Source organism: Cetorhinus maximus, chromosome 1 (assembly GCF_964194155.1).
Source record: "Cetorhinus maximus chromosome 1, sCetMax3.hap1.1, whole genome shotgun sequence".
NCBI classification, from domain to species: Eukaryota; Metazoa; Chordata; class Chondrichthyes; order Lamniformes; family Cetorhinidae; genus Cetorhinus; species Cetorhinus maximus.
This window is the reverse complement of record NC_135879.1, coordinates 65,903,959-65,921,916: the sequence shown is the minus strand read 5'-3', so window position 1 is coordinate 65,921,916 and position 17,958 is coordinate 65,903,959. Positions and strand designations below refer to the sequence as shown.

Sequence of the window (17,958 nt, the reverse complement as noted above, 5' to 3'; positions counted from 1 at the left end):
ATGTGTGCATCACAAGATCTTCTAACATGCATTCACTGAAAGCCTGCCACTAAGATTTGATTTGTAGCACAAAAAAAATCAGCTGTGTACATGTGTGTTTGTATATATTCTGAGATACTGTTCACTGAGTTAGAGGTTGTGTAGTTTGTTAGCAATAGGGATTTTTATGTTGTGTAGGCATGAACATCTAGGTCACTGATTCAGTGACTAAATAAATCATTCTATTTTTTTCCTCCAGCCCTACAACCCTCCAAGAACTTTGTGTTCCTCCAACCTTGGCTTCTTGTGCACCCCCACTTCATTTGACCCGACAGCCTTCTAGATATAGGAACAAAAGAAATAGGAACAAGAGTAGACTCTACGGCTTCTTCTCAGCTATTCACTAACATCATGGCAGATCTTAAACTCATTAAAAGCTATCCTGAAACAATGCCAAATAGCTGGCCATAAGTGGGCACAAGTTGCTCAAGTTAAAGTATAGAGAGTAACCATCCGTCAAGGTCTTGATCAAAAAAAAAATGTTTCAAGTCCTTGTGACTCTTCGTCAGAGCTAAAGAGAAGTAAAAATGTGATGAAATTTATACTGTTTAACGGGGGTGGAACAGGTGAAGCTGCATAGAAGGCCAGCGATGGGTCGGAACAAAGGAGAGATTGGCAAAGATGTCATGAACAAAAGGACAAAGTGGGTGTTAATGGTAGTGGTAAGGGCTAAAGGAGGTGCTGATAGTGGCTTTAAGATAAGAAAGCAGAATATGATGATAGCAGGACAAGAGTAAGCACTCTGGAAAGAACAACATGAACAAGTGACATATGGCACTAGTCGGGGTGGGGTGGGGGGAGGAGACGGCTGGTGGGGAAAAAGGATAGAAAATATGATAAAAGGTGGGGATAAAACAATGAAGAAAAATGAAAGTAAATAAAAATAAATGGATAAAAAATTTTAAAAATGAATATTGTAAAAAAAGGGGTGAGATTGGAGGAGAGAGAGTTCACGGTCTGAAGTTGTTGAACTCAATGTTAAGTCCGGAAGGCTGTAAAGTACCTAATCGGAAGATGAGGTGCTGTTCCTCCAGTTTGTGTTGGGCTTCCCTGGAACATTGCAGCAGGCCAAGGATGGACACTATCACGCTCTTTACCACCTGCCATCAGGTGTACTGGAAGGATTTACAGGCTGATAATGAAATTTTTATGCATGTTATGCACGCACTTTCCAGGGCCATCAAATCCTGAAGTGGGACCTTCCGGTGCAGAGGCAGGGATGCTACCCACTGCACCACAAGATCTCCCTAAGACACCAATATCTTTATGAAAACCAATGTGACCATGGCTAGAACTTTACGGGACCCAGTGGTTCCAGAGCGACCTTGCACCGGCCAGTTAGTCAACAGCCACCAGGTGAGATGGCCAACTACTCTGGCCGGTGAAGGGGGGGGGGGGGAGGGGATTGCTTCGAGATGGCAGCCACAAGCCTTGATGCAAACAATCTTTGCCTTAGCTATCCTCCCTGCAGCCGTGTTGAAAAGGCCGAAGCCTGCCAACATCCAGGAGCCATTGACCCCTCCAGGATCCAGGAATCATTAACCCCACCCCACCTTCCATCAAAGCATCCAAAAGACTTCGACAGCCACCTCCCACCCCAGCATACAGGACCCTTCAACCCACGCTAGTATCCAGGAGCCTTCAACCCCTTCCCCCAGCATCCATAAGCCTTTGACCCTTCCAGGAGCCTCTGACCCCACACCTTCCCCACACAACATCCAAGGGTCTCTGACTCCACAGCCCCCCCAGCACCCTCGCTAGAAAGCCACAGTAGAAAAGTCTCTGAAGAAGAGTCAGAAGGACGCGAAACGTTAACTCTGCTTTTCTCTCCACAGATGCTGTCAGACCTGCTGAGTTTTTTCAGCATTTTCTGTTTTTGTTTCAGTTGAACTAACCTTTTCAACTTGTTTGTCTTTGTCCTTCCAGAATATTAACCCTATTGTCCTCCCATTTGAGCATCTAATTGTTCTTCAGATGAGGCCAGTGACCTGTTTTCAAATACCCTTCCAGGCAACCTATTCAAATATAAGCCATTTTGCTATCCCTTGGTATATCAGAAAATATTGTCCTGTTTCCTCGCTATTTTCTGTTAAGTATCTTGTATAGCGCTGTCTAACCTCTTAGACCATCTCTGATTTTAAATAAGTAAATGAGGAAAAAAAATGTGTGAAAACAAGCTTTAGCAGACACATTAATCCAAAAAGGGAAGTAGGTAGCACTGAAGGTGAACAGGGCAAAAGAGGAGAAGAAAAATTCAGTTGCAGGGAAGAGCAGTACCTCTTCAAGGTGGGCTTCCTGAAAGAGAAGTGACCATGAATTAAACACAAAACAAAAGCAAAATACTGTGGATGCTGGAAAGCTGGAATAAAACAGAGCATGCTGGAACCACTTGGTGGGTAAGGTAGCATCACAGGAGAGTTAATGGCCTAGAACTTCTGGCCTCCGGATTGTTGGAGCCAGGACATACGACCCAAGATGTGCATCGGGACCCCCTGAAGCGCTGACCTCAATTGGAAATGCCTGGGAAGTTTGAACTTCTAATGGGCAATTCCCTTGCTCCTTGGGACCCTCCACAAAAGTCTCTGACTTAGCTAGAGTTGGTGACTTCAGACGGTTCGACATACTTAACTGGATAATTACCCAGGAAATGCTAAACAGAAAAATCCTAATCTAACTCCTGGGTAACTACACAACTGACCTCTAAACAATCACATTGACCCCCAACTCCCCCCTCGACTCAGGACTACCAACCTGACCTCCCGACCACACTAAACCCTGATCACCCGACTGCCGCCCCCACTGCCAAGACCTGACTAGCCCCCACGGCCCGACTACCCCTTGACCAGATTACCCCCGGCCCACCTAACCACCATACCCCCCCCCCGCCACCCTTCCTGCCCCACCACCCCGCCTACCCTACCCACTCAACTCACCCAACCGCCCTACCCCCTCACCCTACTATCTACCCACCCATTCGTGAACATTCACACTGGACAACAACATTACCATATAGCAGCTAATGCAGGAAAAGATGGGCACATTCTATCTCTCTTCCCTCCCCCCGCCCCTGAGGCTACAGTGCTCCGACAGTTCTTGGCTGGAAGCTATGCTCTGCATTTCTAAAGAGGCCAGGCTTGGAAGACCCAGCCAGAAATGTAGAGCAACAGGGAGGGCAAAAGTAAAAGCAGAGTGACAATCAAATGATGGTTGCTGCTCCACAGAAGATTTGGTCCAATATTTCGGGCAAATGATCATTCATCAGAATTGGAGGATGTTGGAGATCAACAGCTTTCGAGGAAATGAAAAACCAGAGAGGGTGATGGGGGGAGCAAGAGAGAGCAGAGGGGAGAAATTTATCATAGAATGAGGGCAGAGGTGATTAAATGGAAGTGATTATGGTACAGGGCAAATTGAGGTGATAATGACATAAGTGTAGAAACAAAAGATGTGTCCAAAGATGTAAATGTTTACAGCAGTATAACAGAGGAGCTAAAAAGCATGGAAAGTCTAGCAAAGTGAATGTTTCCATGGCTGCAAAATGTGGCAGAAGAATGGGCCCTTCAAGAAAAAAGAACACACTAAGAAGACTCCCACTCCAGTTCTCCTCCCCCCCCCCCTCCCCATTATACTCCACTCTAAACAAATAAATACATTTTCATATATCTTTTATACTTCTGATTAGTGTGTAGCTTAATTTTCTGCTTGGAAACTTTACTCTAGATTCACTGCACAGCAAGCATTAATATAGAACCTTTAACATATAAAAGTGCTATAGGGCATTTCACTTGTGTAATAAAATAAAAAAATTGAAACTGGGCCAAAGAGGCATGTATTGGGAGGAGTGAACAAAAACTTGATCAAAGCGGTGAATTTTAAGGATGGTTTAGGGACAGAATTCATGAGTGCAAGGCGCTGACATCTGCAGGCACAGCAGTTAATGAGTGGGATACAAAGGGAGGGGTATCCACAGGCAGAGTTAAAGTTTGAATTGTGGGGTCAGGGTGAAAAAGTTGTAGAGCTTGAGGAGGTTAGAGGTACAGATGGGTGAGAGCATGTTTGGAGGTGACAACTGTTTTGCATTGGTGTGAAATGAAAACTGCTTTACGCCAATGCTGCAAGTGTAATGCAGAAATAATGGCTTTAATTTTGCAGTGGTAATGACACGAAACTGTCAGCATTCTCCATCATTACTCTTCTGACAGCAAGTTCTGGAGAATAACACAAAAATCCAGAAGTTGCTGTCAGTGATTCTACTCTCCTCCAAAGATGCACCGTTGAGGCTTTCCCATTGTGCAGTCCATAAACACTTAGTGAATTGACAAAAATTTCCATTTTTACGCTGCAAGTTTTGCTGTTAATACCCTTCAAGTTACACCTTGTTCAAGGAGGCGTAATTTCATAATTACTGCTAAACAACCTTATTTGCCAGGAAAAGCTAACTTTATATTTGTGAAATATCAGATTTCTCCATTAGGATATATTTTACATATATATTTCTTTTTAAAATTAGCTTTCATCTTAATCCAAGCATAATTCATTAATTTTATTATCTCAAAATTTAAATTAAAACTGAAGGATAATCAATGCTTTTAATTTTCTGATTTGCTGCCTGTGAAAATGCTTTGATGTGATTGGCTGCATCATTCCATGCTGACATCACTGTTACCGGAGATTCCTATGACTTTGCACCAGATTTAACTGCTATCAAAACCAGTGGCATGCAACATTGCTGCTGTCTGCAATATTCAGCCCAATCTAGTTTGGATGTAACATCCTAACAATGAGAAACTCATTTTTAAGATGTTTTAGGAAAACTAGATATTACCTTTTAAAATTCTTTTTCTTCCTTTTGCTTTTTCATTGAATTGAATTTTTTCCCATATATTTAATTGTTAGAGATAGTCAGATTCCATCAACCACACAAATTTAAGAACATAGCCACAGAATCGGAAATCTTGTTTTCCATCAATAGTGATCAATCTAAAATAGGTAAGGAACTGGTGAAGAGATATTTAACAGTGAAGAAAATCATCACACTGTATCTCGTCAAATAGTTGGCCTTATAAATAATCAGGTCATTCTGTGAATAACCAGATTGTGTAATAAAAGCACATGATGGACATCTACTACCAGGTGACAAGCCCTCCAAAACTGCCTTAAGTTTCAATGAGTGATGATGATTATATAATCAATGCTGCTCACTCCAAGCTTTCTTGTTTTCAGATACCCCTATGGCCTCCTTTTGCCCTCCCTAACTGTAATACCTCCTCCAGCCCTGCAACCCACCATGTGGCACCTTGCTCATCTCTGATTTTCATTGCTTCACCATTGATGGCCATGTCATCAGCTGCATAAGCCATAAGCTCTGGAATTCCCTTTGCCTCTCTGCCATTCTCTCCTATAAGACACACCTTAAAACCTACGTCACTGAACCAGCTTTTCGTCATCTGTTCTAGTATCACCTTTGTGGCCTGGTGTCAAGTTTTGTTGTATAATGCTCTAGTGAACTGCCATAATATGTTATTATTTAATTTAAAAGTGTTAGATAACTGCAAGGTGTAATATATTTGACTTGTAATCCCTATCAGTATTTTATTTTGGTTCTGTGTGTGGGAATAGATTCTAAATTTTAAAATTTGAGCATCTACTTACTTCAATCATAGTTCAGTGGCAACACTCTTGCCTCTAAGCCAGGTGCTCAACCCCCACTTTGAGCATGTAATCTAAGCTGACACTTTTAATGCAGTACTGACGGAGTGCTACACTGTCGGCAGGTACCATCTTTCATGTTCAGCCAAGGCACTGTCTGGCCTTTCATGTAAACCTAATAGATTTCATGGTACTATTTGCAGAAGAGCAGGTAAGTTCTGTAAAGGTCCAGGCTAATATTTATCCCTCAACAAGTATCACTAGAGTGTCTTAACAATTATCTCATTGCTGTTTGTGGGACCTTACTGTGCTTAAGTTGTTCACATTTTTCATATTACAGAATCACAGAATTTTCACAGCACAGAAAGAGGCCATGCGACCCATCGCATGTGCACCGGAACTCCAAATGAGCATTATGACCTCATGCCATTGCCCTGCCTTTTCCCTGTACCCCTGCATGTTGTTTCTGTTCAAATAATCATCTAATGCCCTCTTGAATGCCTCGATTGAACCTGCCTCCACCACACTTTCAGGCAGTGCGCTCCAGACCCGAATCACTCATTTTGTGTAAAGGTTTTTTCTCACGTCACATTTGCTTCTTTTGCATATCACTTCAAATCTGTGCTCTCTCGTTTTTGATCCTTTTACAAGCAGGAATAGCTTCTCCCTATCTACTCTGTCCAGCCCCCTTATGATTTTGAACATCTCTATCAAATCTCCTCTTAGCCTTCTCCTCTCTAAGGAGAACAGTCCCAACCTCTCTAATCTATTTTCATAACTGAAGTTTCTCATCCCTGGAACCATTCTTGTAAATCTCTTCTGCACTCTCTCTAATGTGTTCACATCCTTCCTATAATGTGGCACCCAGAACTGTACACAATACTTCAGCTGAGGTCTAACGAGTGTCTCTTATAAATTCAGCATAACCTCCTTGCTTTTGTACTCTATAACCGTACTAATAAAGCCCAGGATACTAAATGCTTTATTAACTGCTCTCTCCACCTGTCCTGCCACCTTCAATGATCTATGCACATATACACCTGGGTCTTTCTGCTCCTGCATCCTCTTCAAAATTTTGCCCCTTATTTTACATTGTCTGTCCATGTTCTTCCTACCAAAATGCATCACCTCACACTTCTTTGCATTGAACTTCATCTGCCACCTATCTGCCCACTCCACCAAATTGTCTATGTCCTTTTGAAGTTCTATACTGTCCTCCTCGCAGTTTACAACATTCCCAAGTTTCGTATCATTCGCAAACTTTGAAATTGTCCCCTGCACACCACGATCTAGATTATTAATATGTATCAGGAAAAGTAAGGACCCCAATACCGACCCCTGGGGAACTCCACTACCTTCCTCCAGCCCGAAAAATATGCATTAACCATTAGTCACTGCTTCCTGTTTTTCAGCCTATTTTGTATCCACGTTGCTACTGTCCCTTGTATTCCATGATCAATAACTTTTCTCTCAAATCTGCTGTGTGGTACCATATCAAATGCCTTTTGAAAGTCCGTGTGCACCATAACAACAGCATCACCCTCATCGACCTTTTCTGTTACCTCCTCAAAAAACTCCAAGTTAGTTAAACACTTTTCCCCCTTTAGAAATCCACGCTTGCTCTTCCTTACCAACCCATATTTTTCCATATGACTATTAGTTCTAACCCAAATAGTTGTTTCTAGAATCTTGCCCACCACTGAAGTTAAACTGACTGGTCTGTAATTGCTGGGCTTATCCTTACAACCTTTTTTGAACAAAGGTGTAATGTTTGCAATTCTCCACTCCTCTGGCACCTCCCCTGAGTCTAGGGAAGACTGAAAAATTATGGCCAGTGCCCCTGCAATTTCTGCACTCACTTCCTTCAATATCCTTGGATGCATCTTGTCCGGTCCTGGTGCCTTGTCATATTTAAGTACCAACAGTCTATTCAACACTTCTTCCTTATCGATTTTGAACCCTTCTAGTGACAGTGTTATCTCGCCTGTCACCATGGCCTGGGTAGCACCTACCTCCTTGGTAAAGATGGATGAAAAGTATTCATTTAACTCTTCAGCCATGGCCCCTCGTCCATGTGTAAATTCCCTTTTAGGTCCCTAATCGGCCCTACTCCTCCGCTTACCCCCTTTTTACTATTTATATGCCTATAGAAGACTTTGGAATTCCCCTTTATGTTGGCTGCCAGTCTTTTCTCATAATCCCCCTTCGCTTCTCTAATGGGCTTTTTCACCTTCCCTCTGAACCTTTTATATTCCTCTTGGTTCTCAATTGTATTTTCTACCGGACACCTGTCATAGGCACACTTTTTTTTTCTTCTTCTTAATTTCTATCTCCTTTTTCATCCAGGGAGCTCTGGATTTGTTTGCCCTACCTTCCCCTTTCGATGGAATGTACCTTGTGCCTGAACCAATTCCTTTTTGAAGGTAGCCCATTGTTCAGCTACAGTTTTTCCTGCCAATCCTTTGTTCCAGTCTATCAGGCCCAGCTCCGTTCTTGCCCCATCGAAGTCGGCTCTTGTCCAATTAATTATTCTTACTCTGGATTGCCTTATCATCTTTTTCTATCACAGAATCACACAGTGCAGAAGAGGCCCTTTGGCCCATCAAGTCTGCACCGACACATGAGAAACACCTGATCTACCTACCTAACTCCATTTACCAACACTTGGCCTGTAGCCTTGAATGTTATGCTGTGCCAAGTGCTCATCCAGGTACTTTTTAAAGGATGTGAGGCAACCCGCCTCCACCACCCTGCCAGGCAGTGCATTCCAGACTGTCACCACCCACTGGGTAAAAAAGTTTTTCCTCACATCCCCCCTAAACCTCTTGCCCCTCACCTTGAACTTATGTCCCCTTGTGACTGACCCTTCAACTAAGGGGAACAGCTGCTCCCTATCCCCCCTGTCCATGCCCTTCATAATCTTGTACACTGCGATCAGGTCACCCCTCAGTCTTCTCTGCTTCAACGAAAACAACCCAAGTCTATCCAACCTTTCTTCATAACTTAAATGTTTCATCCCAGGCAACATCCTGGTGAATCTCCTCTGCACCCCCTCCAATGCAATCACATCCTTCCTATAAAGTGGCGATCAGAACTGCACATAGTACTCCAGCTGTGGCCTCACCAAGGTTCTATACAACTCCAACATGACCTCCCTACTTGTGTAATCTGTGCCTTGATTAATAAAGTCAAGTGTCCCATATGCCTTTTTCACCACCGCATTAACATGCCCCTCCGCCTTCAGAGATCTATGGACACACACGCCAAGGTCCCTTTGTTCCTCAGAACTTCCTAGTGTCATGCCGTTCATTGAATACTTCCTTGTCAAATTACTCCTTCCAAAGTGTATGACCTCACACTTTTCAGGGTTAAATTCCACCTGCCACTTATCTGCTCATTTGACCATCCCATCTATATCTTCCTGTAGCCCAAGACACTCAACCTCACTATTATCCACCCGGCCAATCTTGTGTCATCCGCAAACTTACTAATCCCACCCCCCACATAATCATCTATGTCGTTTATATAAATGACAAATAATGGGGGGCTGAGCACAGATCCCTGTGGTACGCCACTGGACACTGGCTTCCAGTCACTAAAGTATCCTTCTGTCATCACCCTCTGTCTCCTACAACTAAGCCAATTTTGAATCCACCTTATCAAATTACCCTGTATCCCATGTGCATTTGCCTTTATAAGTCTCCCATGTGGGACCTTGTCAAAGGCTTTGCTGAAATCCATTTAAACTGCATCAACTGCACTGCTGGTCACCTCCTCAAAAAATTCAATCAAATTTGTTAGGCATGACCACCCCCTGACAAAGCCATGCTGACTATCCCTAATCAAACCTTGCCTCTCCAAGTGGAGATAGATTCTCTCCTTCAGAATTTTCTCCAATAGTTTCCCTACCACTGATGTGAGACTCACTGGCCTGTAGTTCCCTGGCTTATCTCTACAACCCTTCTTAAATAGCGGAACCATATTAACTGTTCTCCAATCCTCTGGCACCTCCCCCCCCCCGTGGCCAGAGAGGAATTAAAAATTTGGGTCAGAGCCCCTGCGATCTCCTCCCTTGCCTCCCTCAACAGTCTGGGACACAAATCATCCGGACCTGGAGATTTGTCCACTTTTAAGCCTGCCAATACCTTGTCACTCTCTGTATCAATTTGCTCAAGAACCTTGCAGTCTCTTTCCCCGAGATCGATACCTTCACCCTCATTCTCTTGGGTGAAGACGGATGTGAAGTATTCATTCAACACTCTAGCGATGTCCTCTGGCTCCACCCATAGATTGCCTCCTTGTTCCCTTATGGGCCCTACTCTTTCCCTGGTTATCTTCTTCCCATTGATATACTTATAGAATTGGGATTTTCCCTACTTTTACCAGCCAGAGCTTTCTCCTATCCCCTCTTTGCTCTCCTAATTGCTTTCTTAAGCTCCACGCTGCACTTTCTGTACTCCAGTAATGCCTCTGCAGATTTGCTTCCCATGTACTTGCTAAAAGCCTCTCTTTTCCTTCTCATCGTAACCTGAATATCTCTGGTCATCCATGGTTCTCTGAGCTTGTTACTCCTTCCTATCACCCTAGAGGGAACACGTTGAGCCTGCATCCTCCCCATTTCCTTTTTGAACACCCCCCCCACTGCTCCTCTGTAGATTTCCCCACAAGTAGCTGCTCCCAGTCTACCTTGGCCAGATCCTGCCTTATTTTACTAAAATCCACTCTTCCCCAATCCAAAACATTTTTTTGCAACTTGTCTATTTCTTTGTCCATAACAAACTTAAACTGTACCATGTTGTGGTCGCTATCACTAAAATGCTCCCCCACCACCACCTCAGCCACCTGTCCGGCTTCATTCCCCAGAATTAGGTCCAGCACTGCACCGTCCCTTGTTAGACCCTCTACATATTGACCTAAAAAGTTCTCCTGTACACATTTCAAGAAATCCACTCCATCCAAGCCCTCAACACTGTCTATCCCAATTAATGTTGGGAAAGTTGAAATCACCTAATATAATTACCCTGTTGTTATTGCTTTTACACACCTTCGCAAATTGTGCACATATTTGCTCCTCAATTTCCCGCTGACTATCTGGGGGTCTATAATGAACACCTAACAATGTGGCTGCCGCTTTTTTATTCCTAAGCTCTACCCACAAAGCTTCATTCGATGTCCCCTCCAAGATATCATCTCTCCTTACTGCAGTAACTGACTCCTTAACTAATAATGCAATGCCTCCTCCTCTTTTCACCCCCTCCCTTGTCTCGCCTGAAGATTCTATATCCCGGAATGTTGAGCTGCCAATCCTGCCCCTCCCTCAACCAAGTCTCAGTGATGGCTACTATATCACAATTGCACTGTCAATCCTCACCCTTAACTCATCCGTTTTACCTGTAACACTCCTGGCATTAAAGTAGAGGCCATCCAGCCTTGCTTTACTCCCTTGAAACTTAATGCAGCTGCACTCCCTCTGACTTGATTGTTTTACTTTTATCATCCTAAAACGTACAGTACAACAATCACCGTCTCCTAAATGTTCCCTCACTGACACTTGATCTACTTAGCCCACCTCATTTCCAAGAACCAGGTCCAACAGCGTATCTTGTTGGATTGGACAATCATGTCGAAGTAATTTTTGAAACACTCTGACATGTCTTGAATTTGTGAAGGGTGCTATATAAATGCAAGTTTCTTCATTCTTTCTTTAACAGAGTGACAATGTTAGTAATATAGGTTCCTTTAAGAATAATATAGAACTGTCTTCAGAGAAAATTGAGAGCAGGTGATGCTTATTGAACCCTGTATTTAAGAGCTGGGTTTTTCCCCAGTAGTGGTTTGACTTCTGGACAGGCAGAGAATCCAGAAGCAAGGAGTGGAAACTGGATTTGTATTGGACTATGGTCAGACAATGAAAACGGTTGTGGGTCTCAGAATGCCTTCTGCAGTCTAATTTGGTTAATGGCTCATCACCTGTTGAAAACACCTCTGTTTACATGGGTTGTGTTACTCTTGTATCAAGTCATTATGTCTGTTCCATTGGCAGCAAATAGCTAATATACATCCATCACCTTTGCTTTAGATTACAAAGGTTCATAGTAATTGGCTGAAAGTTTGACGACCTCAATGTGCATTTAATCATCACTTGTTGCATACTGTTGTTTTTAACTCATGCACTGTATAAAATGTACATTCGCTGCAGTTCTGTGACCAGACTTTGTAATTGCTTCATTGTTGTAGTCATATTGTGAAAATTCTAATTTTTTATTCATTCATGAGATGTGAGCGTCGCTGGTTAGGCCAGCATTTATTGCTTGTCCCTAATTACCCTTGAGAAGGCGGTGGTGAGCTGCTTTCTTAAACCACTACAGTCCATGTCATGTAGGTACACCCACAGTGCTGTTAGGGAGGGAGTTCCAGGATTTTGACCCAGTGACAATGAAGGAACGGCGATATATTTCATGTCATGATGGTGTATGGCTTGGTGGGGAACTTCCAGATGGTGGTCTTCCCGTGTGTTTGCTGCGCTTGTACTTCTGAATGATAACAGTCGTGGGCTTGGAAGGTGCTGTCCAAGGAGCCTTGGTGGGTGAGTGGATGTTGTGGATGGGGTGCCAATCAAATGGACTGCTTTGTCCTCCAAAGTGTTAAGCACCTTTAATGTTGTTGGAGCTGTGCTCATTCAAGCAAGTGGACAGTATTCCATCACATAACTTGTTCCCTGTAAATGGTGGACAGGATTTGGGGAGCCAGGAGGTGAGTTACTTGCCACATGATTCCTAGCCACTGACCTGCTCTTGTAGCCACAGTATGTATATGGCTAGTCCAGTCCAGTTTCCGGTCATTTGTAACCTCCAGGGTGTTGACAGTGGGTGATTCAGCGGTTGTAATGCCATTGAATGTCATAGGGTGATGGTTAGACTCTCTCTTCTTGGAGATGGTCATTGCCTGGCACTTGTGTGGCGCGAATGTTACTTGCCACTTGTCAGCCCAAGCCTGGATATTGCCCATGTCTTGCTGCATTTGGATATGGACTGATTCTGTATCCGAGGAGTTGTGAATGGTGCTGAACATTGTGCAATCATCAGCAAACATCCCCACTTCTGACCTGATGATGGAAGGAAGGTCATTGATGAAGCAACTGAAAATGGTTGGGCTGAGGACACTACCCTGAGGAACTCCTGCAGTGATGTCCTGGGACTGAGATGATTGACCTTCAACAATCATCTTCCTTTGTGCTAGGTATGACTCAACCAATAGAGAGTTTTCCCCCTGATTCTCATTAACTCCAGTGTTGCTAGGGCTCCTTGATGCCATACTCGGTCAAATGCTGCCTTGATGCCAAGCTCACTCTCACGACATCTCTGGAGATCAGCTCTTTTGTCCATGTTTTAACCAAGGCTGACAGGAGGTCAGGAGCTGAGTGATCCTGGCAGAATCCAAACTAAGCATCAGTGATCAGGTTATTGCTAAGCAAGTGCCACTTGATAGCACTGTTGATGACCCTTTTCATCACTTGATTGATGATTGAGAGTACATTAATGGGGTGGTAATTGGCTGGGTTGGATTTGTCCTGCTTTTTGTATACAGGACATACCTGGGCAATTTTCCACATTGCTGGGTAGATGCCAGTGTTGTAGCTGTACTGGAACAACTTGGCTAGGTGCGCGACAAGTTTTGTAGCACAAATCTTCAGTACTATTGCTGGAATACTTTCAGGGCCCATAGTCTTTGCAGTATTCAGTGCCTTCAGCCGTTTCTTGATATCACGTGGAGTGAATTGAATTGAAATGAGTTTGCACTGATATGCTGAGCTCCTCCATCATTGAGGATGGGGTTATTTATGGAGCCACCTCCTCTAGTGAGTTGTTTAATTGTCCACCACCATTCACGACCCAATATGGCAGGACTGCAGAGCTTAGATCTGATCTGTTGGTTGAGGGATCGCTTACCTCTATCACTTGCTGTTTATGCTGTTTGGCATGCAAGTAGCTTCACCAAGTTGATACCTCATTTTTAGGTATGCATGATGCTGCTCCTGGCATGCCCTCCACTCTTCATCGAACCAGGGTTGATCCCCTGACTTGGTGGTAATGGTAGAGTGGGGGATATGTTAGGACATGAGGTTACAAATTGTGCTGCTGATGCCCACGACACCTCATGGATGCCCAGTCTTGAGTTGCTAGATCTGTTCGACATCTATCCCATTTAGCACAATGGAGGGTATCCTCAATGTGAAGACAGGACTTTGTCTACACAAGGACTGTGCGGTGGTCACTCATACTGATACTTTCATGGACACTTGCACCTGTGACAGGCAGATTGGTGAGGATCAGGCCAAGTGTGTTTTTCCTCTTGTTGGTTCCCTCACCACCTGTTGCAGTCCCAGTCTAGTAGCTATGTCCTTTAGGACTCGGCCAGCTCAGACTGTAGTGGTGCTACCAAGCCACTCTTGGTGATGGACGTTGAAATCCCCCACCCATTCTGCACCCTTGCTACCCTCAGTGCTTCCTCCAAGTGGTGTTCAACATGGAGGAGTACTGAGGGGATGCAGTACGTGGTAATCAGCAGGAGGTTTCCTTGCACATGTTTGAATTGACCTCATGCCGTAAGACTTAATGGGGCCTGGAGTCGATATTGACCCAGAGCAACTCCAGACTATATATCACTGTTGCTCTGCTGGGTTTACCCTGCCAGGGATGATGATGATGGTGGTGTCTGGGACATTATTTGTAGCAAGGAGGACTTTGGAGATGGTCATTGCGTGGCACTTGTGTGGCGTGAATGTTACTTGCCACTTGTCAGCCCAAGCCTGGATATTGCCCATGTCTTGCTGCATTTGGATATGGACTGATTCTGTATCCGAGGAGTTGTGAATGGTGCTGAGCATTGTGCAATCATCAGCAAACGTCCCCACTTTTGACCTGATGATGGAAGGAAGGTAGGATTGACAGGGCTGGTTTTGTCATTTCCAGTGCCTAAGTCGATGCTGTGTGGTCTGTCCGGTTCCATTCCTTCATAGTGGTTGGATACAACTGAGTGGCTAAACCATTTCAGAGGACATTTAAGAGTCAACCACATTGCCTAGGTTTGGAGTCACATGTAGGCCAGACCAGGTAACAACAGTGGTTTTCCTTCTCTAAAGGACATTACAACAATCGACAATGGTTTCGTGGTCATGATTAGACTTTTAATTCCAGGTTTTTGGTAGGATTCGAACCTGGGTCTCCGAATTACTAATCCAGTGACAATACCGCTATGCTATCAACTCACCCTAAATGCTTTAAGGTTTTCCACACATTCAAACTATTGTAGAGTTTGTTTTTTGTTAGTGAAAAATCAAATAGAAATGTCTTATTCATGAACCTTGCCTTTATATTAAATCAACAGGATGGTCTACAAATGGTTCCTTCTCATCTACAAACTAAGCTATGCAGTGGGCATTGTGGGATATTTGGCAGTAATGTTTACAATGTTTGGCTTCAATTTGTTCTTCAGGTATGGAACTTTTTGGATGTTTTATTAACACAATTTAAAATTACTCTTTGTTAGTGAATACAAAATATAGTGGCTAGCATTTACACGTGTTTCAGCCACAGAATGTAGTAAAGCGTTGATTGTTTCATGAGGTTTCTTTTCAGTGAATCAACTTGCTTCAGTTTTTCTTTCAGATCAAATTGCAGCACTATATACTTGCAGCAGATGCTCTTTGATGTCGTTTCTCATTCATTGTCTGGTTTTTGGGTGCAGAACTTATAAATTCTTAATGGAGGCCAACTAGTTATATGCCACCAAACACATGGTTTCTGTAGCTAAGGTTTTGGAATTATTACACGAGCTATAAATCTGTATGGAGCATTAAGTAAACTCATGTCTACACAAATTTAGCATCTATTGACTTTACACTAATATCAGTCAAGGACAGTTTGTGAAAATTGTAGGACAGAGCCAGGAATGAGAAATTGATTTTTTTTGTCTGTTAGTCAGGGATAAAATTTCAGCTTTGGGTACGTTGCTTCTGATGCATCCATCTAAAGAGCAGCATTATCAGTTCAGCAGCAGGTTACAGTCTTATCTATTTCGTTAACTATTGGAGCTGAAAAGTTGATGCCTCAATTTTCTCTTTCATTGAACATAGAATAAAGACAGAAGACTCGATGGATTTTGGCGTAATTTTGCTGTTCTATGGCTTGTATTATGGGGTTATGGGAAGAGATTTTGCTGAGATTTGCTCCGATTATATGGCCTCCACTATTGGAGTAAGTAATGTTTGCACAGCAAGAAAGCTATCTCTTTTTAAAAAAGAACAATTTTTGTATTTTGCTTCATATGCTAAATGCTATTGTTTTGTGACTTCTATTTACAGTTCTATAATTGTGGTAGTATGCCGTCCAGGAATCTCTCTGATGACATTTGTGCTGTGTGTGGTCAGAAAATATATGTGGATATCAGTGAAGAAGGAATTATAGAAGACACGTACCAGCTCTCCTGTAATCATGTGTATCCTTTTTTTGGAATGTGTATCCTTTCAGTCACTATTGCAAGATTTAATTTTATCAGCATTCATCAACAGAAGGGGTCATCGACAGTGCTATCAAGTGGTACTTACTCAGCAATAAGCTGCTCACAGACGCTCAGTTTGGGTTCCGCCAGGATCACTCCGCTCCTGACCTCATTACAGCCTTAGTCCAAACATGGACAAGAAAGCTCAACTCCAGAGGTGAGGTGAGAGTGACTGCCCTTGACATCAAGGCAGCATTTGACTGAGTGTGTCATCAAGGAGCCCTAGAAAAACTGGAGCCAATGGGAATCGGGGAAAACTGTGCTGGTTAGTCATACCTAGCACAAAGAAAGGTGGTTGTGGTTGTTGGAGGTTAATCATCTCAGTCCCAGGACATCACTGTAGGAGTTCCTCAGGGTAGCGTCCTAGGCCCAGCCATTTTCAGCTGCTTCATCAATGACTTTCCTTCCATCATAAGGTCAGAGTGGAGATGTTTTCTGATGATTGCACAATGTTCAGTACCATGCGCAACTCCTCAGATACTGAAGCAATTTATGTCCATATGCAGGAAGACCTGGACAATATTCAGGCTTGGGCTAATAAGTGGCAAGAAACATTCACGTCACACAAGTGCCAGGCAATGACCCATCTCCAACAAGAGACAATCTAGCCATCTCTCCATGACTTTCAATGGCATTACCATTGCTGAGTCCCTCACTTATAAAAATCCTGAGGGTTACCACTGTTCAGAAACTGAACTGGATTAGCCATATAAATACTGTTACAGAACAGAGGCTTGGAATTCTGTGGCACATAGCTCATCACCTGACTCCTCAAAGCCTGTCCACCATCTACAAAGCTCAAATCAGGAATACTGACTTGTATCAGGAATACTCTCCACTTGCCTGGATGAGTGCAACTCCAACACGCAAGAAGCTTGACACCATCCAGGACAAAGTAACCTGCTTGTTTGGCACCCCATCCACAGCCTTAAACATTCACTCCCTCCACCACTGATGCACAGTGGCAGCAGTGTGTGCCATCTACAAGATGTGCTGCAGCACCTCACCTCAGTGCCTTCCACCTTCGACAGCACCTTCCAAACCTGCGACCTCTACCATCTGGAAGGACAAGGGCAGCAGACATATGGGAACACCACCTCTGCAAGTTCCCCTGCAAGTCTCACACCATCCTGACTTGGAACGATATCACCGTTTCTTCACTGTTGCTTGGTCAAAATCCTGGAACTCCCTCCCTACACTGTGGGTGTACCTACACTGTGGGTGTACCTCCACTGCATGGCCTGTTGCGGTTCAAGAAGGCAGCTCACCACCACCTTCTGAAGGGCAATTAGGGATGGGCAATAAATGCTGGCCTGACCAGCAACACCCACACCCTGTGAAAGAATTTTTTTTAAAAAATTCAGTTTAACATTTGGGGGATAAAAAAGTCTTTGTTGTCACTACATTAAAATATCCATGATACAAATGACTGCAGTACTGATTTGTTTCTGATGGTGGTGCTGCTAAACTATCAGAACTCAAATGCTTTCTATTATTATAGTTTATTTTCTTGAGTCCTGTATTTTGAGGTTAGCATTGTGAAATTTGCATTGATTTAGTACACTCAGTAGTTTAACTATATTCATAAATCGAATACATTGGTCCAAGGCCAACTTTTAGTTATTAGGCGACCTAAAGGCGCCATTATACCACAGTTACTGGTCTCCAAGTATGATGAGCCTGTAGATTGTAGTGTGCTGCTTGTAGAAT

The 17,958-nt window shown here is 43.5% G+C and overlaps 1 protein-coding gene across 2 annotated transcripts in view; it reads left to right on the top strand.

Annotated features, from left to right (window-relative positions):
- The window catches only part of rnf175 (ring finger protein 175), a 58,475-nt gene that overhangs the window by 15,231 nt on the left and 25,286 nt on the right, over nucleotides 1-17,958 (top strand). Inside the window, exons 5-7 of one of the 2 annotated variants that reach the window (XR_013576582.1) lie at nucleotides 15,076-15,183; nucleotides 15,824-15,944; nucleotides 16,052-16,205. Coding sequence is in view for 1 of the 2 variants with exons in the window: in XM_078541706.1 (XP_078397832.1) it covers nucleotides 15,076-15,183; nucleotides 15,824-15,944; nucleotides 16,052-16,185 (363 nt within the window). In the remaining variant the exon portion in view is untranslated. The remainder of the gene's footprint in view (nucleotides 1-15,075; nucleotides 15,184-15,823; nucleotides 15,945-16,051; nucleotides 16,206-17,958) is intronic. The other variant, XM_078541706.1, reaches the window with a different exon arrangement.